Below are 24,211 nucleotides of genomic sequence, written 5' to 3' on the forward strand. Positions count from 1 at the left end.
GGAACAATGTTTTGGGTGCATAGCAGGTTTTTGAAATGATTGGCCAATTGCTAAACAATTCTAGACAACCTTTAAGAGTTGACTAAAGTGGACATTAAGAATACGGTTAAAACTTTCAACCTTTATGAGAAGACCAGCATAGAAAAATGACTTCATATTATCCTTTTTTTAACATACCAATAACATATCTTCTATATGATTGTGGAGACTGTGATGACATGTATGTGTGTTTGTGGATGTGGGAGATACTTGTGCACAACAAATCTCTATGCAGGTGTATCATTTGCACGCAGTGTGTGCATACATCACTGCTTGTTCTAGGCTTCCTGTTTTATTATGTTGGCTTTGATAACAGTATTTGTCTGTACTTGTTATGAAAGTTGCATCGATACTCTGCAGCACTTACATGTGTTTACCGTCAGGAACCACATGGCACTGTGTTGCCTTGCTTTTACTAACATATCCGGATGTCTATAAATGATGTGCGTGCGGTTTTAGGCTACAAAAAGACATAGGGAGTCAAAAAGAACATTTGTTTTAAGTTTTTCGTTGGGCACTACTTTCTCTCTTGACTGACATTAAAGCAGCGGTTATTTTACTCATTTACACAGTATGTTTATAATTCTAGATGTGTTTACAGGGTTAGTGAAAATGTTGCTCAGCCTGCTCTCTTCAGTTGTCGCCTATTATCATGTCTATCTGATGATATCCCCTAAATCTAATCTGTGGGAGAGCTGCAAAATATTTACCCACATCAACATTTTATCATCTGTCTTCATTCACTGATCGTAGAAGAATGATGCTTTACCCAGTTTAAAAGAAAAAACTGCATATAGGTCTACCATCATTGTATATGTACAATATTTGATAAGTAAGTCATATTCATAGGTAAATGTATGAAAATATAAACAGTTGTTGATCTGCCAGTGTACAAATATTAAGAGGATATTAGAGACAACCACTTCATCTGATGAAATGGCATTTTCTCCTTATATAATCATGTGTTAACTGGGTTCAGTCTTAGTCACAGGCCTTATAAATGTAGGATTGATACTTCATTTTGTTATATTGTATTCTATATATTATAAGTGGACACCTGGAGGACACAGAGAACAGGAGTCAAAGCTTTTCTGCACGGAGAAAAAATGTCAAACATACAGAGATGGTGCATATGCAGGTGTTGCTAATGGCTGTTTTTGAGTATTTTTGTGATCAGAGAGAGATAGGAATTTCCCTTTTACATTTGAGAGCATTTAGCTGGCACAATTTTCCAAAGCAACTGAGCTCCATGATACTTTGACAGGACACGTGATGGACTTTGATGATGGGGAGGCTGGCTGTTGATCTCATGGTTACACCCGGCTGCCCCTTCACTGTAACAGGCTTTCCCTGTAAGATTAATGATTATACATGAACAGTGAGTGTAGTAAATTATTATCTGCTGTCAGAAAATACAACAATATTGATGAAAATAACCTCATTTACGAGATTGACTAGCCAGTCATATGTGATACTTGAACTGTCTTGCCCTGAGGATACATCTAATCTGTTTAGTACAGACCAATGTTCTAACATTTACATATTGCTTGCTAGTGATGTACAGTAAGATTGAATGCTAATAAATCTACAGTATATCAATTATTAAAGTAACCAATGTTTATTTGCACATTTAAAGCGATAAGAAACTATCATTTTTTGAACAAAAGTAATGTGTCTCTTTTTTGAGTACAATAAATAAAGTTCACAAAAATTCCTGCAACATCAATACAACACAACAACACTGAATTACCTGTACAAAACAATATCGCTGCTATATTGAAGCCTCATTTTAAACTTGTGAAAAATTAATGACTGCCCACTCTCATCCTAATTATAAATTCTGATATAGTATTTACCTGAAGATCTGTATACTGATTATGTTGTCATGACTTCAAGTATAATCCAATATTTGTGCTCATTACTTTTTAATAAAAAAAATAAAAAAAATAAAGTAGCTTTGCTTAAGTAGTTAAAACAAAGGGTTGAGATTATTAACTTTATCGCTACTAGTTTTACCACAAATACAGAAACAATAATTCAAGAAACAACGTCTATTAGCTTTCTATTCCAGTATTGTTTCTAGGTATACTCTTTAGATAAAAGGATAAGAGTAGGCTATGTCAAGTTTCATAAACAATTAATTTCCTGATGCTGTATGTTAGCTTTCACTGTTTGCTATTACAGTTTACAGACATATTGCAGTCATTAAGTACTCTGGATCACTTTTTTTTAATCTTATAGCTGTAATAGTCTAGCAGGCTGCCAATGCTACGACACAACAGTGAGGTATATGTATCTAACTGAACTCTTCAGGGATCTGTCCCGGTATCCTGAAACCAGTCTGCCCAGTTTGATCCAGAGTGCTTCTCATACTGGATGTGGTAAAACTTGCACGTGTCTCTACTGTGCAGCTGGTCCTATGGAGGAACTGCAGAAAATTCTCATGGCCTGAGCCCTCATGGCTGGAGACGGCCAGCTCCACTGGCCGGGCTGAGTAGCAGCGTCTCAGCTTACAAAGTTCCTCCCGGATCTGCCGGTTAAGAAGCCCATAAAAAAATGGGTTAATAGCAAAGGAGGAATATGCCAGCCAAGTGACTGTTTCCTTCAGGTCATCGGGAATCTTGGGAGTTGCATGCAACATCAGATGGAGGTGAAAGGCAAAGTAAGGCAGCCAGCAGATCAGAAACTGGCCAACAATAACCACCAGAGTGAGAGCAGCTTTACCTCCACCAAAAGGCCGGTCACGCATAATCCTACGTGGGGTGTTGCGGGTTGTAATGATGGTAGTCTGGCTGTTTATTGAGTCAGAGCGATGTTTCACTTGACTGTTTGTCCACAAGGGTAGAGGTCCATGCTGGCGGGCAGCCACACGGGCCACTTTGTATACATTACAGTAGACAGCAAAAATCACAACAGCAGGTAGGCAGAAACAGGTGACACTAAAGAACACAGAGAAGACTCGTCTGTGGTTACTGTGGCTCCAGTGCAGTGAGCAGTGTGCAGCACTGATGGAGCTCAGGCTGCCGTAAGATGGCCACCCAAACACAGTAGACAACGCCAGCACTGCAGAGGCCACCCACACCATCACTATCACGGCTGAAGTCAGCTTCAGGGTCATCTTGACCTCATAGCGCATGGGGTGGACGATATAGTAGTAACGTTCCACACTGATGGCTGTGATGGTGAATATAGAGGCAGCTATGAGGATTACATTGAGGAAGATGTAAACTTGACACTCCAGTATAGTGAACACCACACCAGCAAAGTATGGAGAGTTGGACACAATACCAAGAGGCATGAGCAAGCTGGCACACAGCAGGTCCACTGCACACAGGTGGCACACAAAGGCAAATTTCCTGAGATGAGGAGCTTTTATGACAACGACCAGAACAGCAGTGTTGGATAGAAGTGCCAGAACATTCAGGGTCACCATGAAAAATATCCCTGTCAGGTCCTTGAAGTGTGTCTGCGGGTTGGGAAGGGTGCCCAGTTGTCTGCTGGGAGCTGAGGGCATTGGTGCCCAAACAGTGGTGCTGTCATTGTACTCAGGGTTCAGAAATGAACTGTTTTCCTCCATGATTCATAGTGAAGGTTTCATAGTAAAAGTACACATCTGTATTCCGGACTTCCCCATTGTTCAGTAATGAGGCGGAAGCATCCTTCAGACATCAAAGGAAATAGTCTTCACTCCTGTGTTGGAGAAAATAAAGTGCAATTAAATATTAACGTTTATGACAAATCATGTTTAATAAAGACTACATTAAATCTTTAAACCTGCAATAACTAAATATTTAACCACTTGGGTGCAGCGAAAACAAGCTACACCTTTTAAGTTGATATGGTTAACATGTTAGCAAACAGATTCCTATTAACACATCAAGCAGATACGGAGCTACATTCACATTCATTTGGAGATAACCCTGATGACAACACTATGTGTTCATCAGGCTTGACAAATCTCCTCCAGAGCTACAGAAGATACAGTTGTTGTTTTTCAGGCGGTATCACTTACCATGACAAGTAAACTAATATTTTGATATATAAGTAGAGGATCTCCCCTTTAAGCCCTGTCCAGTTTAGTGGTTCTGGGAAAGGCACAGTTAATATTCGCTAATGTATCAAAACAGAAATTTGAATTGATTACACTGATGCCTAATTAGGCCTACATGTTAAATATAAACATTCAGAGATCCTCACTGCAGCCTCGTGACCTTCGAAGGAACACACACATAAATACCTTAAAGGTACTGGAAAGTAAATCAATAACTGTTTGTGAGAATATTTAAGAAGGGATGCTCACTCTTTTAGTGAGCGAGGGACATGATCAATAGGAATAATTCATGGAGGACACCCTGTCTCTCCTCCATCCGTCCCCATCCTTTTGAAATATAAGATAATGAGTTTGCTTGTTGTAGCCCAGCTGCAGGGAACTGGCTGCATTGATTAGTATGTGTTCAGTGTCACCCTGCACAGCATCATCAAATAGGAAACCTCTTACCAGGATAAGTTTGACCCCTGACTATTGAGTAGTTTATTGTAAAAAACAACAACCAGAAAGCATTGACTGGATGTATATTCTGTGTGTTTACTGTGCATTTTAATTTAACAAAATTCAGCAAATGCACAAACTGAATTTCAAACATCTTCTCTGCATTATTGCTTTTCATCTCTTTGTAGCGCCTTTAATGTGCCACTACATACATCCACCATCTTGTGCTGATAATCATAATCAGGTTTCAGACTGTGGAGCATGCTGTGTCCTAAATACATGTGATCACTCGCTGCCTGTGATCCAGTGATGCTCTCCCCTGCTGTAATCTTCTCTGGCGAACAGCTATTGGCATGCCATATTTCAGTCAGATTTATCCCCAGGAAGGACTACATGTACATTCTCATGCATATTATGTAAGGGTGTCCGCATTTGTCATAATGTTGCTCTTGCAGCACATGCTACATCCTTTGTCTGCAGATTTTACTCCTGAAGTGGATGACCATTTTCAGCGTCTAGTTATTTACAGTTTATTTAATTATTTAAACATCGAAACATGCAGTGGATTTTGCCTCTGTTGTAGATGTTCTCTTTCACTATTTTTTCTACATTATAACGAGGATGACGGAATTATGCAGGTCTTTAAATCCCTCATAAATCCATGTTACAGAGTATTTTGCCCTGTCCAGAGAAACCCCATAATCTCACTCTATGTTATGACCTTCTAAATCATGTTAATAACCAATTGCAAAATGAAAAGAAAATATTGAGCATTAAATATCTAAAAGATTTCAATGTCTAAATGGACTATTGTAATACAAAATGTGTTTCAGTAGTTTCAGTAGATGCAATTTAAGTGAAAGATGAGGATGTGTTTTGCATTGCTCTACATAATTAGCCTCATTGAGAAAAAAAAGACACAAAAAATAGTATATGAATTGCAGTACATTTCCATTACTGTATATACTGTAGCAACATGTTGATGTACATATGCTAATATTGTAATTGTAGAGTGCCTCAGATTCCACCAAAGACGTCAAAGTAAAATCACAATTAAAGGCCCTATCCTACATATCCAGGTATGAGTAACCATTTGAGGGCCACAATGTGTGATGGGTGGACCTTTTTGTCCGGTCTGTTATTTGTAATGCTAAAAGTTCATGTTCAAAACCACCAGGAATTGTTTATATTATTTTAGATACCACTGGTTTATATCATCAGTTACCTCAGAGTGTTCTTAAATGTCTTACGGCCCTTGTCTTAACCCAATAGATTTCATTTCTACAATTAAAAATTTATTACTAATCAAAATTTCACCAGATTGCAATATGCCAGGATTTCGAATCAATATATGATTTGTAACATTGACCTTCAATTTTGTTGACTCAAACATCTTCCTCAATCTTTCACATTCTCAAACACATGCATGGTACTCAAACTATTCTGTTGGTAATTCTCAAGCCTCTTGTATATTTTAATGTCAGCCTCAGATATACATAACAGATAAATGATGAAAGAATTAATAAGGAATCTAAAGCTCTCAGGAATTTGGAGTGATAAGAGAAAAACATTATAGAGCCTACTTGTATTCTTTTTAATTATCAAATGCACTAAACATGTTGTCAGCATTTATATTGCTGTATATGAACCCCACTCATTATCTAAGCTTAGTCTTATAACGCCATAACCACTTACTTACACAAAAACATACCAAACAACGCTTACATTTTGACAAATTGGCTGTAGCTCCTCCAAAAGGTTTTCTCTGACTTTTGTAAAGTTGAGTACTTCCAAATTATGGTGATGACTCTTCTGTGAATCTTTTAAATCAAACTCAGTGCTCAGGTGTTGTTTTCTGGTGTATAAGAGTGCTGGTCCACCTTACAGAGATCTATTAGGAGCTAATGCAAAAACTGTGGGAAACAAAAATCGTAGAGTATCCCCCAAAAAAACAAAGACATATGAGACTTGGTAAAGGACCCCAGGGAGCGCTGACACTGACAGAGAGTTGATGTGCTGTGCTTCCACTGAGACAACACAGCTGGCTGAGCTAAAGTAGGGGGGGGGGGAGGAGCCAGCAATTGGTGATTGTTCAAATCACATCTTTCAAGACAAGATGACTCTATCAAACCACCACCCGCTGACATTAACTATGTCCCACACACACTCTCTTTCATCAGTCAGTATGTGGCAGTGACTGTCACACACTGTCCACTATGCCTGTCTTTACAGATGTTCCTCTATTCTCTTCTACAGCGCTTCAGAGAATACACACACACACACACACACACACACACACACACGCACTAAAGGATTGGTTGGATTTGCTCAGTCAATTCACCAATTTACAATCTTCTTAAAATGGAGTTAATTGTATTCCTAATTGATTGATTTTTTTTTTTTATAGTAACCATTTAAAAACAGTAGTTTGAGAGTTGATCATTGGTTAAATAGGAGTGTAACAAAAGGCTCGGCGCTGACACCTATTGGTTGCTGGGAAAACAAATGTATGTAAATGATGTAAGAAAGGGTCCAAGTTAAGATAACAGAAGGATATCAGTTCTAAGGGTTTATTGGCCCTCGCGTAGGTAAGCACAACAAACAGAGAACTGATGTAATAGATGTTGTGGAAGCAGGGAGATTAATTATCACGTACAGCATATTTTGCAACTGCAAACAAAACTATTCTAGAAACACAGTATCACTTGGTGTAATGCAGTTTGTCATGAACAACAGGGTACAAATGGCAACCCTATTTTTTAAAAACACAAAGTTATAACAGTATAAATGTTAAAGAACATCTTCACATACTTATTATTTAGACACAGCCACTTACTAACACAAATGAAATAAGAACACTTGTTTGTTTTTACCACTGACGAGTACACGTGACATTTTATAGTGCTGTTAAACGTCTTGGTAGAGTCACCAGATTAAGCTTCACACGTTTCGAACACACAACCGACAACAACAGCTGTAAAAAACGAAGAACTCTAAAAAGTGTTAAAAAAAATAACTAACTAGGCTACCTAACTTCAAGCACGAGATACCAATACTGAATAAACTACAGGACAGGTGGATTAAAAAACCTGCAACCTGTCACACATTTCTATCAGGCATCATGAAAAACTGGTGACCAACAGATGAAGGCACCAAACGTTATACCTGAGAATCATTTCTCATTTCTCCATTTTCAGGCAGGAGTGAAGCATCTTGGCAAAAGCTTTGAATAGCTTTGTTTTCAGCTTTACCCATACCCAGTCTCTTCTTTAATAGTTTGTCCTCATTATTCAACTTTGTGCGGATTGCAGTTTTTATTTGGCTGCTATCAACGCCGAATTTGAGTGTCACATGATCTGCAAGAAGAAGCAAAACAAACTATTTTAATCACCATTTTGCATTATCACATTCATAAATAATGAGCATCTACCAAGAAGGTCTGTGTGCTTGAAATTAACAAATGTTCTCTATCTTACCAATTATACTTCTCAAGATCTCAGGGGGGAGTTGAGGCTTGTGGCAATCTTCCCCGGTAAAGGTGTTCCTCCGGCCCTGCAGAGAGTGTGTGGCCAACGTTTCTCTGTCAAAAAGTATCATCAGCAGTGCCGACGTGTACTTTTTGTAGTCTGCGATTTCTGCAATACGCTCATAAAGATTTCTTGGTACACGGAGATTCTCTGAGAGATACAACAAGTTCTGATCGTCCTGTGGGCAGAGAAGAAAAATGTTAACTATAAATGTTTTAAGATGCTTTAATGGCTAAATCTGACACCATCACTTTTGTAAAATTGTCTGATACCTATTACCTGGAAAATCTTGAAACAGGAGCACTGGTAATTAGCTCTCCAACGATAACAGAATTTAAAGTGCTCATATTATGCTCATTTTCAGTTTCATAATTGAATTTAGAGTTTGTACCAGACTAGGTTTATGTGGTTTAATTTTCAAAAAACACTATATTTTTGTTGTATTTGTTTGTTGTCATTGCTGCAGCTCCTTTTTTCACCCTGTGTGTTGAGCTCTCTGTTTTAGCTACAGTGAGGCATCTCACTTCTGTTCCATCTTTGTTGGGAGTCGCACATGCACAGTAGCTAGGTCAGCACAGCTAGCTAGTCAGTTGCAGAGTATACGTAGACGTGTGTTACAAAGTGACGCAAGTTCGTCACGGAAGTAAATGCTGGACTACAATAGAGCTGTTAGAAGCAGTTTGTGAACAGTGTTTTCTGTTGGAGATGGTAAATCCCTTTGGGGTGGACTTTGTGCTTTTTCACTTTGTAAACCTATAACGTGCACAAAAAGATATATAACACAATAAAGGGAAGGGGTAAAACCAAAAAGCATAATATGAGCACTTTAAGTGAACTGAGCATTCTTCCCAAAATTGTGCCGTTATTAGAAGACATGGAGTATATGAGCACTGACCTCTGAGATATTATGATCCTCCCTCATCTCATCCTCAGGATCAGCCAGGAAAGAGATAGTTTTATCTTGAGAGTTCTGCGGTGTTGCTGCTGCCTCGCCTCCTTGGAGAACATGATCCAGAGTGACTCGCAGTTCATGTGCTGTGTGCCTCATCTGCATCATGAGAGTGTTCATCTCTGTAAAAAGTGTCAAACCACTTTAGAAATGCTGAAACAGAGTTAAGTTTATTCATACAATAGTTAACATTAGATGGCATGTAGCTCAGGGCCTTAGCTAGGATTTTAGTAGAACCCCTCCCAATGACAAAACTTTTGACATGCCAACAGCCAAAAAAAAGTATCTAGAAAATCACAACAATTTCACATTTTCATCTTTCATTTAACTGCTCATTATATGTTTATCTCTCTACATGGTGGTCTTATCCCTACACGTATTTACAGGTATGTAAAACATAATAAATCCTTTTTATTTAATTTGGTAATACTTTTTAACAGGTCTGTAATTTTCTTAGAATTTGCTAAATAATTTCCTGAAATTAAATATGCAGTTTGATACCAATTGTAAGGCCAATAGGAATATCCTTGGAAGAGGACAATTTATTCACAGATAAAGTCATTCATTTTTTCAGTAATTACTGAGTTAATTCTCAAAATACATTCAATGGTATGCTCGCCTGTAGACGGGTATAAGATCTTTACATGATCTGCTGTGCACTGACTAAAAAACTCTGTAGGTTACACTATTAACTGTAGTTACATTGACAATTAAAAGTGTCCTTTTATTTAGTACCAAATTGAATTTTTTTTTCTTTTTTCGTAGAAGCCTTCTTGCATTTAATTCCAAAATTACAGACACAAATAATAAAGCATCACCTGTAACAAAACAAAAACAAATATCTAAATATGTCTAATATTGTCTAAAACAATATCAGCATCAACCTTAAAAAGCCCAACACATGTTTTACGCCTTCCCTGGCTATATTAATTCATTAATTAACAGTCATCTTTTTCCACCCACCTTTCAGCTCCCTCAGCTCTCTCTCGGCCAAAATTCTACATCTGCGTTCATATTTGAGTTGTGCCTGCAGTTGCTCTATTTTCATGAGGAGACTGATGGTGTCTGTTCTGATGCCTGGGCTTGCAATATTTTCTTCATCAAATTCAATGGTTTCATGCTGCCAAATGAGAAGAAATCACATGAACAGATTCCATGTGTAGTAAGGTAAACAACAGTTGTTTTTTATGCACAATGAAATAGCATCTCTCACCTCGTTGTTTGGAAAAGGAGGTGAGTAGCTGGACTCCTGAGCCAACCTGTACTTATCCTCCATTGGATCACAGTCAAATTCCTGGGCATCAGGGCCGACTTTTATCATCTTGACTGGTGGTTGTGTTGGACCCGCTCCTGCGTCTCTCTTGGGTGGCATGGGGTTAAAAAAAAATAATCTGGCAGAGTAAAGATTGATCAGTTGACACATCAAGCATTGCTTTTCTGCACAAGATGGAGTCAAACTTTTGAGTAAAACTTTTTCATTCGCTCAACGTTGTTTGACTGTTCATTTTACAGTAAGTCATTTGAGACAAAGATGAAAAGTTAGTTCACGTCGCATCCCCCTCCCCCTGCCTCCTCAACCCCTCCTACTAGCTTCCAGATTGCCTCCAGCTAGAGCCACTGAGTGATACAAACTGTCTTTTCAATACATTATCAAATGCATGCGATATGTAATGTTAGGCGGTTCAGAGGAGGCTCACCTGGCCGTTCAGCTCTACTTCACGGATAAACTGTAACCACACTCAGTGAGGACAGAGCCAGCACAGTAAATGCAAATACTGCGTAGTAGAGGAAGTAGTAGTACTACTGCAGTAGTGCAGTACATAGATCCTGATGCAATTACGGCTAATTTTTAACAGCTGCGCAAAACGTTTTCGGTTAAATATGTGTGAAATACTGCTCCTGCATTGATCTTTTAGTGTGCATGGTATACATTTGTAAAAAAATTATTGTGTTGTGAAAATTATATTTTTTACAATTATGTGCGGAACAAAGCTGCGAAAACTTATTCCCCGAGGGAAGTATTTTACCTCAGTACAGTTTCCTGCTCATCTAAATTCTTGATTGAACCAATGGAAATTCTGAGTTTTAAGAAAAGGCGGGGCGCTTTGAAGGAACTGTGAAGATCAGCCAATCGCCGTCTGTCTTTAAACGTGACTTCAGCTTCCTAGTTTGGTTGCAGTGTACCCATGTGGGTTCTATATTGACTTGCTGCCTTTAAGAAAGTTGATGAGTTAACTATATCTACAGTTTACTTTGAAACGCCGCTTGTCACAATGTCTTCGCCTTTCTTTATGAAGAAAAAAGAAAACCCCAAATTTGCCAAAAAGGGGAAAAATACAGCAGTGCTGAAACGAAAGGTAAGTGAGCTGACTGTTAGCAAGTAAGCTAAACCCGAGTAACGTTAGCAAACCAGCAGGTTCACACATGCGATTTACCAGCTCTAGCTAGCTGTCCTAACTCGGTCATTCATTGTATGCCATTACAAACGCTCCCTTTTCTTTCTCCTGCTGCAGGCTGATGGGGACTCAGGTGGAAAGAGCAAACTACGAGCCAAGAAACCCAACTCCAAACACAACGAAGAGATTTCCAGCGACTCTGAGACAGAGAGGTTAATTTCTGATGTGCTTACTTGGGGTTATGCATTGATGACCGCTGTTTGGTCCCGATTTTAAAGCACTTAACTAACACAGCAGTTGTAAATTGGTTGTGCTTTTGTTTCTTATTGTTCAGTCCTGTAGTGCCCAGAAAAAGACATTCCAAGGAAGAGATTGATTATGAGGAAACACCACAGGAGAAGAAGCTTAGATTAGCCAAACTTTACCTCGAACAGCTAAAGGAAGAAGGTATGCTTGTCCAAACATCATAACTTAGAGGTCTAACATTACTTTATGACTATGTATTTATTGTGTGATCTGAATGCATCAGAGGAAGATAAAGCCGAAGAAGACTCATTTGAGACTGATCTGATTGCTGGAAGACTTCAAGAAGATGTGGTAAGACTGCTTTATGTATTAAAGTACATCATAGTGGCATAGACATCAGAGTGTAATTGCCACTAGTGACATGAGACATGACCCCCCTCACTTTTAATTATCCTGTCACTGTCCACCACCACCCCTGTACTTCTTGTGCGTTTATTTTAGTGGCCGTAATTTCAGTTTGATCATTAAATTTAATAAAACAGCTAACATAACACAGATGTGTGGATCTCTGAGCACATAAAAATGTTGATATGCTCAACTGGGTCACGTGAATGTATTAGTGTTTGCAGCAATATCATTTTTATTTCAAATTATTTCACCCCTGGTTTTGCAAGTGTTTTGGTGGGTTTGGTATCAGGTGTTTTTTGGGGGTTTGACTTCATTGTGTCTCCTCACCTGGCTTCCAAACTAAACCTGTGTCCTTGATCTTAGACACAGTATTTCTTTTGGGATTTAATGTGAGATCAATTGCCATTCACTGGTCTATGTTTTTGATTTAGCTGTGTATGTGATTTGTCCCTCAGCTTGAACAAAAAGGAAAGCTTCAGCGGCTTATTGCCAAAGATGTAAGTATGGGGATTTGTATCCCTTCAATCTCGACAACATGTCTTAATATTTCAAGGGGAAAAAAGCTGTTTATGATCAGTCTGACTCTTTATTTAATTTCTGGTCTGTCTTTTAGCTCATTCCGCCGGATGCTTCAGAAATCAGGGTGTTAAGAGGACACAAACTTCCAATTACCTGTCTGGTCATCAGCTCTGATGACAAGTTCATCTTTTCTGCTGCCAAAGACTGCTCCATCATTAAGTGTTAGTATATATTAAAATCCTGAAAATCCATGGTTTTTGATACTACAGAGAAGTATGTATGAAAATTGAGGGGGGGAAATGGAATGGATGTGGATAAATATGAAAATTGTCTGTCTGTTGCTGAGATTAATGGTCTGATTTGGCAGTTTCAATTCATGGTTTTTCTTATATCTTCAGGGGATGTTGAGACTGGGAAGAAACTGCACATAATACCTGGCGGAAGGAAAGGTACAGAGGATCGGCATGTTGGACATACAGCGCATATCCTGTGTATGGCCATATCATCAGATGGAAAATACTTGGTAAGTAGTATTCTCTCAGCATCCTGCTTTGGCCAGTAGTTTGCCAAAATGCGACATCACATTGTAACAGGACCCTCTTTCTCAACATATTTTAGGCCACTGGAGACGTGAACAAACTGATCATGATCTGGGAGGCAGAAACATGTAAACATCTATATAAATTCACAGGACACAAAGGGCCTGTTTCGGTACGTTCTCCCTCTTTCTCTCCGTTACATGGAAGAACCCTTTTTTTATCTTACCAGTTGTGTAGCTATTGTAGTGCTGAGGTCATCCTGTGAATCATATTAAATGTCTTTTCCTTCTCAGGGTCTTTCATTCAGGAAGGGAACTCATGATCTGTACAGTGCCTCTCATGATCGCTCAATAAAGGTGTGGAATGTGGACGAGAATGCGTATGTGGAAACTCTGTGAGTAACTAATCAGAAAATAATTGATCTCACTCCGAAGCAGCTGCATTTGTCTTGAAAGTGTGAATTTAACTGCGATTGTGACTCGCTGTAGCTTTGGGCATCAGGACGCCATCACAGGACTGGACAGTCTGAGCCGTGAGTGCTGTGTGACTGCAGGAGGAAGGGACCGCTCAGTGCGGGTGTGGAAGATAGCCGAGGAATCTCAGCTGGTGTTCCACGGCCACGAGTGAGTCCGTCTGTCCTTTCTCTGTTGTTTTTGTGTCTCGCTGTTTGCACCATTGAATTCATGCCTTGTCTTCTGTCAGTTCCATATGAAAACACTGTGCATTACAATAATTAAGAGGCACATTTTAATACTGTCAAGTTAGGAAGTATTACTTTTCAAAGTTAATCTTTTTCCCAAGTGAGCAGTGAAGGCTTTATCAATCAAAAAAAGTAGTGAGGTGATAATGTAAGACCAGTTTTTGTCACTTAAATGACATACTATAGACGTATATTTCATTTATAATTCATAATGTATGCACGTAATGATTGAGTCTTAAGAATTAACTTTTGAATATACATATTTTTTTAAATGAGCGTGACAATTGTCCAAGAATCTTACATTGTTTATGTTTATTCCTTAAACACTGACATAAATAGAAGAAATATTGATACAACAATAAGAACATAAACAGTTAAAAACCATGAGATGAGAGACACGCAGGAGCCGGCCCTTGAAGATTTTCCTGGGAGCAATGGTGAAACTGAAAACAGTTATTACAAATCTGAAAAATATACCGCAAACGAGACGAGTATTGTAAAAATGAGTTGCTACAGTATTATGAGTATGACCAGTGAAAGAATAATAAGTCTGAATTAGAAGTACAAAAGAGTAATCAACCCTGCAAACGTATATACATCCACAAAAGTAAAAGTAAGAAGAATAGATCATCAACAGTTACGTAGAAGGTTATATTAGTAACACATTAAATCCAGACAGCTAGTATAGAGATTGTGAAGTTGCATTAGGAAGTAACCTATTCTGATTTCCTTTTTCATTTAACGTAGGGCATTAATTTAGAACGGTAAACAGTCAGTTTCACCTGAGGCCTGTACTACGAATCAAGATCAACATGCCCTGGATTTATTTGTTACCCGGCTTCACCAAACCTAACAACCGCGGTACCGCATGAGCTGTGTCACGACGGTGGTTATCAACTAGTTCAATCAACCCAGGTATTCCAAATCCAGTGGCGCGCGCATTCACATAAAAGAGGCGGGTTTTGCACAGCCTGACCAATCGCAAACATCTACCAGAGCCAAGAGCAAACTACAATTCTACATACATCTGAAGAATACAGACAGGGTTTTACAGGCAAAACGTAATAACAGTCACTGCTTCCTAAAACGGGAAGGAAAGCTGGCAAAAAAAGCCAACGCTGTAAATGTGTAAATAATGCGTTCATTAAAAAAAACCCATCGGGGAATGTTAACGGGGTTGTCGCTCTCTAAATGGTCTAACTTTTCTGAGTCTCTCTCTCTCTCTCTCTCTCTCTCTCTCTCTCTCTCTCTCTCTCTCTCTCTCTCTCTCTCTCTCTCTCTCTCTCTCTCTCTCTCTCTCTCTCTCTCTCTCCTCTCTCTCTCCTCTCTCTCTCTCTCCCTCCTCTCTCTCTCTCTCTCTCTCTCTCTCTCTCTCTCTCTCTCTCTCTCTCTCTCTCTCTCTCTCTCTCTCTCTCTCTCTGTGTGTGTGTCGAGTGCCACAGCATCTTCTAAGAACGGTGACGCCGTTAACAATCGAGTATTGATTGGTCAGTAGGCGGTGCTTTTACACCAGTTGATCTCTAATCTCCAACATGTGTTCAGCATAAGTTACCACGGCGATTTAACCTGGTAACAAGTGATCCACCGTCGTGATACACAAAACCCTGGGTTGAACCTGACGTTACCTCGTTAACGCCAAATCTTGCTTTGTAGTACAAACCTAGTAGACCATGTACAGACTAAGTAGACCATGGTGAGAAAACACAGTGAAACTTAAACCGTTTTCATTTGTTTGATTTTCTGCTCATTCAAAGTTAGTATGATGAAGACGGTTCAATATTTTTTCATAATGACATTTATTTGTTTTACCTGTCGCAAAAGAAAACAACAAGAATCCGTATCGACATCGGCCAAATGAAAATTCTACACATTGGTATCGGCTGAAGAATTTGCAATCGGTGCATCTCTAACTGTAATGTGTTGTTAGGGTTGTCTTATGACTCCTCTTTTGCCTTCTTGGTTTCTAATGTCCTTTTTAGCTTTTATAAATAATCCTACATTTCTAATATTCAAAATAACATAATTTGCTTTGTCACTATTGTGTCTCCCTACAGGGGTTCAATTGATTGTATCCAGCTCATAAACGAGGAGCACATGATAACAGGAGCTGATGATGGGTGAGGCAGTAGCAGCTTTTACAGTCATATTTTTATTTTACATTTTTTTTCAGAATCTGACAGATTAATTTGTTTTTTCTTCTGTACCCTCTCTCAATTTCTGAACAACCTCAGCTCTGTGTCTCTGTGGAGTGTCAACAAGAAGAAGCCTCTCTGCACAGTTAAGCAGGCTCACGGTCGCCATGGTGATGCAGGGCTGGAGCAGCCTCATTGGGTCGCCTCGGTAGCAGCGCTTCAAAACTCTGATACAGTCGCCTCAGGTGCCTCTGGCTGTGAGGGTCCTCCTTACCAGCTTTTTAATATGACGCATACATTCACTTCATGTGCTGGACGCATTAAATTCTTTTCACAGTTGTCTTTTATGAATGCAAATTTAATCAATATAATTAATGAACTTTTGAATGATGAACTGATTAAGTGTCTGCAAGAACCCATATGTAGAACAGTTGATGCATTTATGTTTAGCTTAGCTATATTTAAGATGTTCTGCTGTCTGTAGTGATGTCAATTAGTTACGATGGTTTCTTCTGTGTAGGTTCACACAACTCACAGGTGCAGCTGTGGAAGTGTGGCCAGAATTACCGTGGGCTGCAGCCTCTATTCAGTGTGCCCGTGGTAAGCTTACTTCCTCCTCTTGAAAAAGGTCACATTTACATAAGATGTGTTTTTAGCCAATTATACACGTTCTTTAAAATGCATTCCTGGCCGCCATAACAGCTGTCTCAAAATATCTTATTGTGTCGCTTCCTCTGCTTTCTCTCTCAGTCCGGTTTCATCAACAGTCTGAAGTTTTCGAGCTCCGGTCAGTTCTTGGTGGCAGGAGTTGGACAGGAGCACAGGTAACTGAACTTATGATCATGTTTCCATGGAAACGGTCTGTAGAGGTCCTATCAACTTACTAAATGGCAGTGCAGGTTCATGCTCAGTAAATGAAATGCGCACTAGATGGCAGTGTTAATCCATCTCTCAGCCTTTGTCACAGGTGCAAAAACATTTCATCTGTTCCAGTATTCTTGGAAGAAGTGATAGTAGCTTGAAATGGCATCAGTTGATGGAAATGAACTCAAGAACAAGTCCTTTACATTATGTAGGTGAATTCCATAAATTGTACACATAATGATGGATGTTTATTATTTATGGTGAACAGTGGATAATTAAACAGCCACACACCTGGAATTAATAATTAATTATTCATTTAAATTGCAGAGGTTGTTGTTGCCTTTGACAGTACATCTTAACCCTTGTGTTGTTTTCCATTCGACCATGCATCGTCCTCTCATCCTCCCAGCTCAAAACCTGAAAAGCGACACTTTCTGACGTTTTTGTCTCTTTTTCGACACTCTTGGCGCTTCTTTCAATGTTTTTGTCGCTTTTTTTTTTTAACGTTTAGCGCTTTTTTTCACTATCGTGTATACACATTACTAACATCAACATATTACCACTAGTTTTGCAGTTATTTTGGGAAATTATGGTCAATAAACCTCATTTATAGGAAATTATACCTAATTCTTGAATTAAAAAAGCCAAAATTTTGAATTATTTAGACTAATATTAAGTGAAGGATAATCACAGAAGGGTCAACATTCAGTCAGGACACTCTTTTGAAAAATCTTAATTTTTTTTTTTGTTTTTTTTCAAATGCTAAAAAATGGAATAAAACACCCAAAATTCAGTGAAAGTAGAGATCGCATCTTTCGTTGTACTTGTGAAGCGCGAGGGTTAAACAGTTTTGGATGCCTCATTTGAAATGGTCATTGTGTGGGGAAATATACCAACCAATAACTCCATAGATGTGGTTTAAATCTGATTCGCAGATTTTGGTTATGAGGGTTTTTCTGCTGCATAAAGTTAATAAAGCACTCTCTTTACAATCAGAGCTGACTGTCTGTCTGAACATAACTTGAAGGCTAAAGTAACTCCAGTCACTTCTGTAATAGGAAGTCTAGCAACCAGCATCATCAGCCAGACTGGGGGGCGAGGGGGGGGTCTCAATACAAATTCTGTGATCAGTTTGAAATTATCCCACACAGATATTTTAAATATTGGGTGGTATTTGCTCTGATTTCAATGTCTGATTAACATTGATTTACTTTTTCCACAAAGGTTTGAGGCACTGCTAGAAGAGGTTAACCACCACTGTTGGTTGATCCGTTTTAAAACATAGAAAACAATCTGAAACGACAAAGGAGAGTGGATCATAAAACAAGCTTTTATTTCTTTTTCTTTTTTAGGTTTTGTTTGAAATGCTATCTGTATGATGTAGTCTGTTTGTATCTGTTACCTCTGATTCTACGTTTGTTTGTTTTTATCTGCAGGTTGGGTCGATGGTGGAGACTAAAAGAGGCCAAGAATGGGATCTATGTTATTCCTCTTAAAAGGAAACCTCCAAATCCAGAGGAAGCCAAGATGACTGAATAGTGGACTGTTAAGTGTCTTTTATTTTGTAAATTAAACGTTTAAAAACTGCCTATGTATCTTATTTTTGTATATTCTCTATTTGAGAATAAAAATCTAAATGTTAAAAACTATATTCAGATATACAGGTTTTTGTTGCTAATTTCTCCTGCGGCTTTAGTGAAGGAGTCAGCAGCGTGAGCAAGGTGGGCTGTGTTTGGATTGGGCCATAAGTGAGAAAAGGCTGTATAGTAGGCGTAGGTACATCCCATCCGAACTAACCAAGACTCATTTCTTACAATCTTATGATCCAATTTTCTTGGATGTGAAAAAGATGTAATGTAATAAATTACAATTCTGTACTCTACAGGCAAGCATTATTTTACTGTAGCTATCAATGAATGCAATTTACAGTTGCACAAGTGTGCTGAAATCCTTTTAATTACATTAGTGATTCATCAGCATAACCCCAATGTTACATTAGTGATTCATCAGCATAACCCCAATGTTATATCAGAAATAACATTACAGTGATAACCCTGGCTAGTTTAGTATTTGCACTTTTCTTATTTTTTTCTGCAGGTGTCCTTTTCACTGGTTCATAATTAGTTCTGTTACTCATACATATATTCATTATTCAATAGTTTGTACATAACTGTTTGGAGGGAATACCATTTCTACCATATTTTCCACTTTTACAGTTAAACATTGACTTCTGGATGGGCTGCAGGTTTACTTAATGTACAATCTGTAAAAACAGACCAGGCATACAGTGGTTGGGTTGTTTGTAGATGCATATTAGAATTTAATATCAGGAAACTCCAATGAGTATAATAGATGGAAAAAGTCCAAGTTGGGTGAATACATTTTATAGGCACTGTACATGTATAATTGCACATACTAGACTAGTAGTTACAGCAATAGTCACAGCTTAGAGATCTATGCATCAAATACGAGTCTTGGTAATCGAGCAGATGAAAAAAACATGCTGCGCCTGTTGGAAAAAAAATAACATCTTCAGCTGTTGCTTCTTTACTCTGGTAAAATAAGAAGCCATCCAATAAGTTGATTCAACTAAAGACATTTTAAAGTATGTTAATTTGGTTTTGAAGCGGGGAAAAAACTCAAACCCTTTGTGCGAAAGCTGTTATTGTCTCTGAATTGCTGCAGCTAGTTTGAATAGTGTCAAGAATTGCAAGGGTGAACTCAAACATAGCGGTATTTCATCTTTTAATATTTAAAAAAAAAAAAAAAACGTTTTATTTACATAAATTACAGGAAAGCACAAACTGTTATACCAGTCTACATTAACACGTCCTTTATATTGTCTAGTTGCCTACTTTTCATCATGTTCACTAAGGTTAGTCACATATTTTGTAGAACAGAATGGCTACATTTATTTCATAGTATTTTTTTTGTCTACAACATTTGGATATATTCACAGAACTGTTAAGTACAAGATAAGAACAGCCTTTTGTTTTGTATAACACTATTATTTCACAACCACCCATTTGACAACACGACTCTTTAGGACAAGGCACGATGCATTTAATCACATCTATCTGTAAACCAAGGAGATCACAGCATATTAAATCTATACAAAAATGCTTTACAATTGATACATACTGCTCGCTGTAGGAACATCATTTAGCTTTCACAGTTAAAGAGTTATCCTTGCCACTGTCAGTCAGCCTACCCAGACAGAGTTATCTCTCTGCAGCATGTTGGATGGCATGGGGGCTCATTCATACACAGCCCTGTTTGATGGCACGGTCTCATGGTGTGCTTAGAGAGGAACCTTTTTTCACAAAGAGGACGTTGTAGAGTCTACCACCTCGCGGCCATTACAAACTGCTGGCACGTAGTTAGAGGCTGATCCTGGGAGAGGAAAATCAGCAGTTAGCCAGGCAAACTTTTTCACTGTTAGGAAACAGAACTGATCAGAGACCAGACTGTGAGCTAAAGTGAGAAGCAAAAAGTGTGTGCTGGTTAGAGCTAGTTTCTTTCACAGTTCCATTATTTTTTACAAGCTTAGCAGTGGAGGAAAGTAACAAGTAACTACATTTACAGTATGATACACTAGTAGTAGGTAAGTATACTTAAGCACATTTTTTAAAATACTTAACGTTACTTGAGTGCTTCCGTTTTAGTTACTTGATACTTCTACTCCACTTATTACTTATTACATTTACTGTGTACAGCTACTTTGCTGACTAGGGCTCTGCATTCAAAACATACGACCAGCTGATAAAATATGACATTGCATTGTTACAGATTAAACTACTCACCAGTGTATAATGCAGTTACAATGAGCTCCAGCCCGACTAGATACAACACTAAAATGCTACTTAACACATGAATGCATCAGTAACAATACTCTAGTATATATTGTTACATTAAACGTTAATTTTGTATGACTAAGATGTCTTTAGTCCAGGTGAAGCAGTGACAGTTGAACTAGCCATTAAGCCTTTAAATGCACAGTTGTGGTTGAGACTAAAAGCAGTCTGAGCTCTCCCAAACTCAGTGCACTATGTAAACTTTGTGTCTGTGTTTATTTATGAAATTTGTGCTGTGAATTAGTTGTGTTTATTAATGAGCTTTAGATAAGACTTACTCTTATCCAACATGAAAAGAAACTTAATAACTGGATTTTAATTGCTTAGCCACACTGATGCAAAACCAGAGAAAAAAAATCTGAAAAAACGTACAATATTGTCTGGGTTTTAACGTATGGCGGTGCTTTACTAAGTACAACATATTGCAAGTGCTCAATGTATGAAATGTTGCAATTCTCTTGTTGATCGCATTGTTATTAATTCAAAAGATTTTAAAGATTGGCAACTGCATTAAATCGCCATGGCCCATGAGCCTTCCTTGTTCAAGTAATTCAATCTGTTAACCATTTCTAACATTAATATCTATCAAACATGTATCTTTATGTAGAACTGGACGTTTCATAAGTACAGCTTACTTAATACATTTCACAAATACAGCTAGTATTAGGATAAATTGTAAATGTTAGAGGGGAGATTTTACTATATGCCCTCTCGGGTCTCTTACCTCTCCTGCACAATCTATGCTATGTTTGTTGTTATATACTTTTGTTTTCATCACTTCTTTTTTGATACTAAATTAAATTATGTATGTCCTATTTTGGAAACGTTAACTGTTGCTAGCTATTAGGTTGCAGCTAAAATTGCAAAAAGAAAAAAAACATTGCTATGATATAGTCAAAATTTGTGATAAAATGTCCAGTCAGAAACATTCATTAACATGGATGCCTTTGTGCTGGTGTTTACAATTTCTTTAAAGTACTAGATAGAGCAATGAGTACCAGATATAGTGGATACCTTTAGAGTAGTTGGAGCCGGGAGCGGAGGCAGAGGCAGAGCCAGTGGCAGAGGCAGACACTGTGGCACTGAAGCGGTTGGCTGTGACTCTCAGTGAGACCACATTTTTCTGGGGCTGAAACAGGATGATGTGAACTTTGGGGGCAAAGAGGCAGCCGAGAACCACCGAACCACTCAGACTGACGGAGATGCACATGGTGGTGGTCTGCACCTGTGAGGAGACAGAAAGTGCGTGATGATTAACATATCAGTTGGCACTTGGCACTTTTGTCTTTAAAAAAACTAATGAAGTTTGTTCAAAGGTTTCCTGGCCACGGCACTCCAGACACACCTGTTAGTTCACTACAGCCTCTGATCCAGTCAGTTCTCACAGTTTTATTTGTTTCCTATTCTGGGGACTCACAAATATTTAATCCAATCAGTGGAATTCCCTCTTGCCCCTTTTGTAGTTATCCCCAAATCATTAAACAGTCTCTCCCAAAGCAATCGTGATCTCCCTGTCCAATTTATATACATATATAACAACAACCATAAAAAACCCTTGACTAACTAAAAGGCTCCTTGAATAGCAGAGTCTTCAATTGCTTTTTAAAAAAATTGACAGAATTCACACAATGTAGAGAGGGAGGCAAGACATTCCACAGCCTAGGAGCCACTGCTTGGAATGATCGATCCCCTCTAGTTTTAAATTGAGTGCGGGGAACCACTAATAGCCTCTGACCTAATGACCTCAGACTACGGGCGGGAGTATGAAGCTGTATCAAGTCAGAGATGTAGGAAGGAACTTGACCGTGCAGGGCTCTAAAAGTAAGGACCACGATTTTAAATTTAATTCTATACTGGACTGGTAACCAGTGAAGTGATGCTAAAACAGGTGTGATGTGTGCTCTTTTGTTAATGTGAGTTAAAAGCCTTGCAGCAGAGTTCTGCTCAGCTTGGAGACGGTAAAGCTCCTTCTTACTCAAACAGGTAAAAAGACTGTTGCAGTAATCTAAACGAGAGGAAATGAAAGCGTGAATGATCATCTCCAACAAAACACCTCTCCTCCTACTCTCACCTCACCTGGCTTAACACGTGAGTCACAAATTATCTTTATGTCCTTCATCTTTCCTACCACATCCTAACCACTCAGTTATAACCAGAATTGTCTTGTATTGCAAATAAATAAATAAAAAAATTATTAGCATTATCTTGTTGGTCTCTTTAGAAATAAATGGTGTAGGGGTATGTCTTAACTGCAACTTTGATTGGTTTCTTGTTTTCTTCAAACAAATGTTTTTTCAATAATGAACACATATGATTATATCTCATCATGTGCTTAACTGTTTTTAGTAGCTTTGAAATTTTCCAAATATTGAGGATTTGTCTGAAATTTGCCCAAAGCTGCCATATTTTGCAATCATACAAAAACAGAAATTGCTCATGTCTGTTTCATACAGTTATTATTCTAATTATTTGCAAATATTTCCATGTTTAATTATGTATGTGTGTGTGTGTGTGTGTGTGTGTGTGTGTGTGTGTGTGTGTGTGTGTGTGTGTGCGCGTGCGTGCGTGCGTGTGTGTGTGAAGTTTTCAATTATGAATATTAGCTATTCTAACTGTATCTGTATGTGCATGAATATGTGGTCAAGAAGAAGAATTAGCACAGCTTGCTGTCCTGGAAAGTCAGGGCCTTGTTAGTCATATTTGAGCTGCTAATGTGAGCTGACTGCTGGGGTCATCTTCCAGAGCAGCATCTCTTCCCACCCCACTGGTTACCCCTGCAGTCCAGGAACTTCTATTTGCAGAACCACAGCATGAAGTGAAATCCCTCCTAAACATTCCGCACAACACCAGCACTGCAGAAATATGCGAAGTCCTCTAGACAAAATGAACTGGTAAAAACACCATCAAGACTGCAGGTAATATTGCTTCACTCTTTTGTCTGCAGCTCCTTATCTCTTTATACCATGAAACTATTTCCATTTAACAGTTCTTTATACAAATAATAGAAAATACTGTAGCACTGTGTGAACCCTTCTGTTCTTACTTTAAAACTGACAGCAAAGAGAATGAGGTTACACGTTTTACTTAACTCAGTGCCTTTTTAAATATTGTATTATATTTATTAATTCATTTTATGTTTTTGTTATATAGTTTTCAACAGATATTTGCATTTTAATTTGGATATAACTGCATATTATCAATTATTTTCTATTAAATTATTTTTATTTTCTTTCCATACTGCAGTTTCTTATTTGATATTTTATTTATAATAAAACAAAATGTATGAAGGTATAGTTAACCAATATATAGTGCTCATATGTCAGGTCTTGACTGTTTGTATAGTGATTATGTTTCAAATAAGAATAAAATGTACAGGTGAAAGAGATTTGAAATAATATCCACGTTTATGAATGTAAGAGAATATCTGTTTCCATCTATGAAACCTTGAGTTCATCATGATTCACTAGGCAACAAGGCTAATCTCTCATTAGAATATGTCTGTGCTATCCAACCCTAATTTGAAATGTGGCAACTCAACCCACATCCATT

General features: G+C 38.2%; 4 protein-coding genes across 6 annotated transcripts in view; 1 reads left to right on the forward strand and 3 right to left on the reverse strand.

The window, feature by feature from the left end:
* Positions 1 to 1,256: 1,256 nt before the first annotated feature.
* On the reverse strand, positions 1,257 to 6,964 carry si:ch211-213o11.11 (probable G-protein coupled receptor). The gene is made up of 2 exons (XM_031301482.2): positions 6,254 to 6,964; positions 1,257 to 3,729 (listed from the first exon to the last, which is right to left on the reverse strand). The coding sequence occupies exon 2, from the start codon at positions 3,614 to 3,616 to the stop codon at positions 2,336 to 2,338; it is 1,281 nt and encodes a 426-aa protein (XP_031157342.1). The 5' UTR covers positions 3,617 to 3,729; positions 6,254 to 6,964; the 3' UTR covers positions 1,257 to 2,335.
* A 120-nt stretch (positions 6,965 to 7,084) lies between these two features.
* On the reverse strand, positions 7,085 to 10,990 carry LOC116051236. 2 transcript variants are annotated; one of them, XM_036002106.1, is made up of 6 exons: positions 10,702 to 10,990; positions 10,218 to 10,364; positions 9,968 to 10,124; positions 8,951 to 9,126; positions 8,005 to 8,233; positions 7,085 to 7,884 (listed from the first exon to the last, which is right to left on the reverse strand). In XM_036002106.1, the coding sequence occupies exons 2-6, from the start codon at positions 10,323 to 10,325 to the stop codon at positions 7,688 to 7,690; spliced, it is 867 nt and encodes a 288-aa protein (XP_035857999.1). In that variant the 5' UTR covers positions 10,326 to 10,364; positions 10,702 to 10,990; the 3' UTR covers positions 7,085 to 7,687. The 2 variants fall into 2 exon arrangements, with proteins under 2 accessions (XP_035857999.1, XP_031157343.1); XM_031301483.2 differs by having other exon boundaries at positions 10,218 to 10,395; positions 10,702 to 10,987.
* Positions 10,991 to 11,124: 134 nt separating this feature from the next.
* rrp9 (ribosomal RNA processing 9, U3 small nucleolar RNA binding protein) lies at positions 11,125 to 18,396 on the forward strand. 2 transcript variants are annotated; one of them, XM_031301480.2, is made up of 15 exons: positions 11,125 to 11,361; positions 11,518 to 11,612; positions 11,735 to 11,847; positions 11,930 to 11,997; positions 12,510 to 12,551; positions 12,668 to 12,794; positions 12,972 to 13,096; positions 13,192 to 13,284; positions 13,406 to 13,506; positions 13,601 to 13,735; positions 15,867 to 15,929; positions 16,044 to 16,201; positions 16,465 to 16,544; positions 16,695 to 16,768; positions 18,245 to 18,396. In XM_031301480.2, exons 1-15 carry the CDS (start codon positions 11,278 to 11,280, stop codon positions 18,345 to 18,347), a joined length of 1,461 nt encoding a protein of 486 aa, XP_031157340.1. In that variant the 5' UTR covers positions 11,125 to 11,277; the 3' UTR covers positions 18,348 to 18,396. The 2 variants fall into 2 exon arrangements, with proteins under 2 accessions (XP_031157340.1, XP_031157341.1); XM_031301481.2 differs by having other exon boundaries at positions 11,127 to 11,361; positions 16,044 to 16,189.
* Positions 18,397 to 19,176: 780 nt separating this feature from the next.
* The window catches only part of grm2b (glutamate receptor, metabotropic 2b), a 32,037-nt gene continuing 27,002 nt past the window's right edge, over positions 19,177 to 24,211 (reverse strand). The window contains exons 5-6 of the mRNA XM_031301479.2: positions 21,677 to 21,887; positions 19,177 to 20,201 (exon numbers count right to left, since the gene is read on the reverse strand). Of these exons, the coding sequence (XP_031157339.1) occupies positions 20,128 to 20,201; positions 21,677 to 21,887 (285 nt within the window). The 3' untranslated portion in view covers positions 19,177 to 20,127. The remainder of the gene's footprint in view (positions 20,202 to 21,676; positions 21,888 to 24,211) is intronic.

This window comes from Sander lucioperca, chromosome 6 (genome assembly GCF_008315115.2).
Source record: "Sander lucioperca isolate FBNREF2018 chromosome 6, SLUC_FBN_1.2, whole genome shotgun sequence".
Taxonomy (NCBI): Eukaryota; Metazoa; Chordata; class Actinopteri; order Perciformes; family Percidae; genus Sander; species Sander lucioperca.

Excerpts from the sequence above, each read along its gene's own strand:
- rrp9 (XM_031301480.2), top strand. The coding sequence starts at position 11,278 with ATGTCTTCGCCTTTCTTTATGAAGAAAAAAGAAAACCCCAAATTTGCC. Across the intron at positions 11,848-11,929 it reads CGAACAGCTAAAGGAAGAAG|AGGAAGATAAAGCCGAAGAA; the intron begins GTATGCTTGTCC and ends TGAATGCATCAG. Across the intron at positions 12,552-12,667 it reads AGCGGCTTATTGCCAAAGAT|CTCATTCCGCCGGATGCTTC; the intron begins GTAAGTATGGGG and ends TCTGTCTTTTAG.
- si:ch211-213o11.11 (XM_031301482.2), bottom strand. The coding sequence starts at position 3,616 with ATGGAGGAAAACAGTTCATTTCTGAACCCTGAGTACAATGACAGCACC.
- LOC116051236 (XM_031301483.2), bottom strand. The coding sequence starts at position 10,376 with ATGCCACCCAAGAGAGACGCAGGAGCGGGTCCAACACAACCACCAGTC. Across the intron at positions 9,127-9,967 it reads AGAGCTGAGGGAGCTGAAAG|AGATGAACACTCTCATGATG; the intron begins GTGGGTGGAAAA and ends CACTTTTTACAG. Across the intron at positions 7,885-8,004 it reads GATCTTGAGAAGTATAATTG|ATCATGTGACACTCAAATTC; the intron begins GTAAGATAGAGA and ends TTCTTCTTGCAG.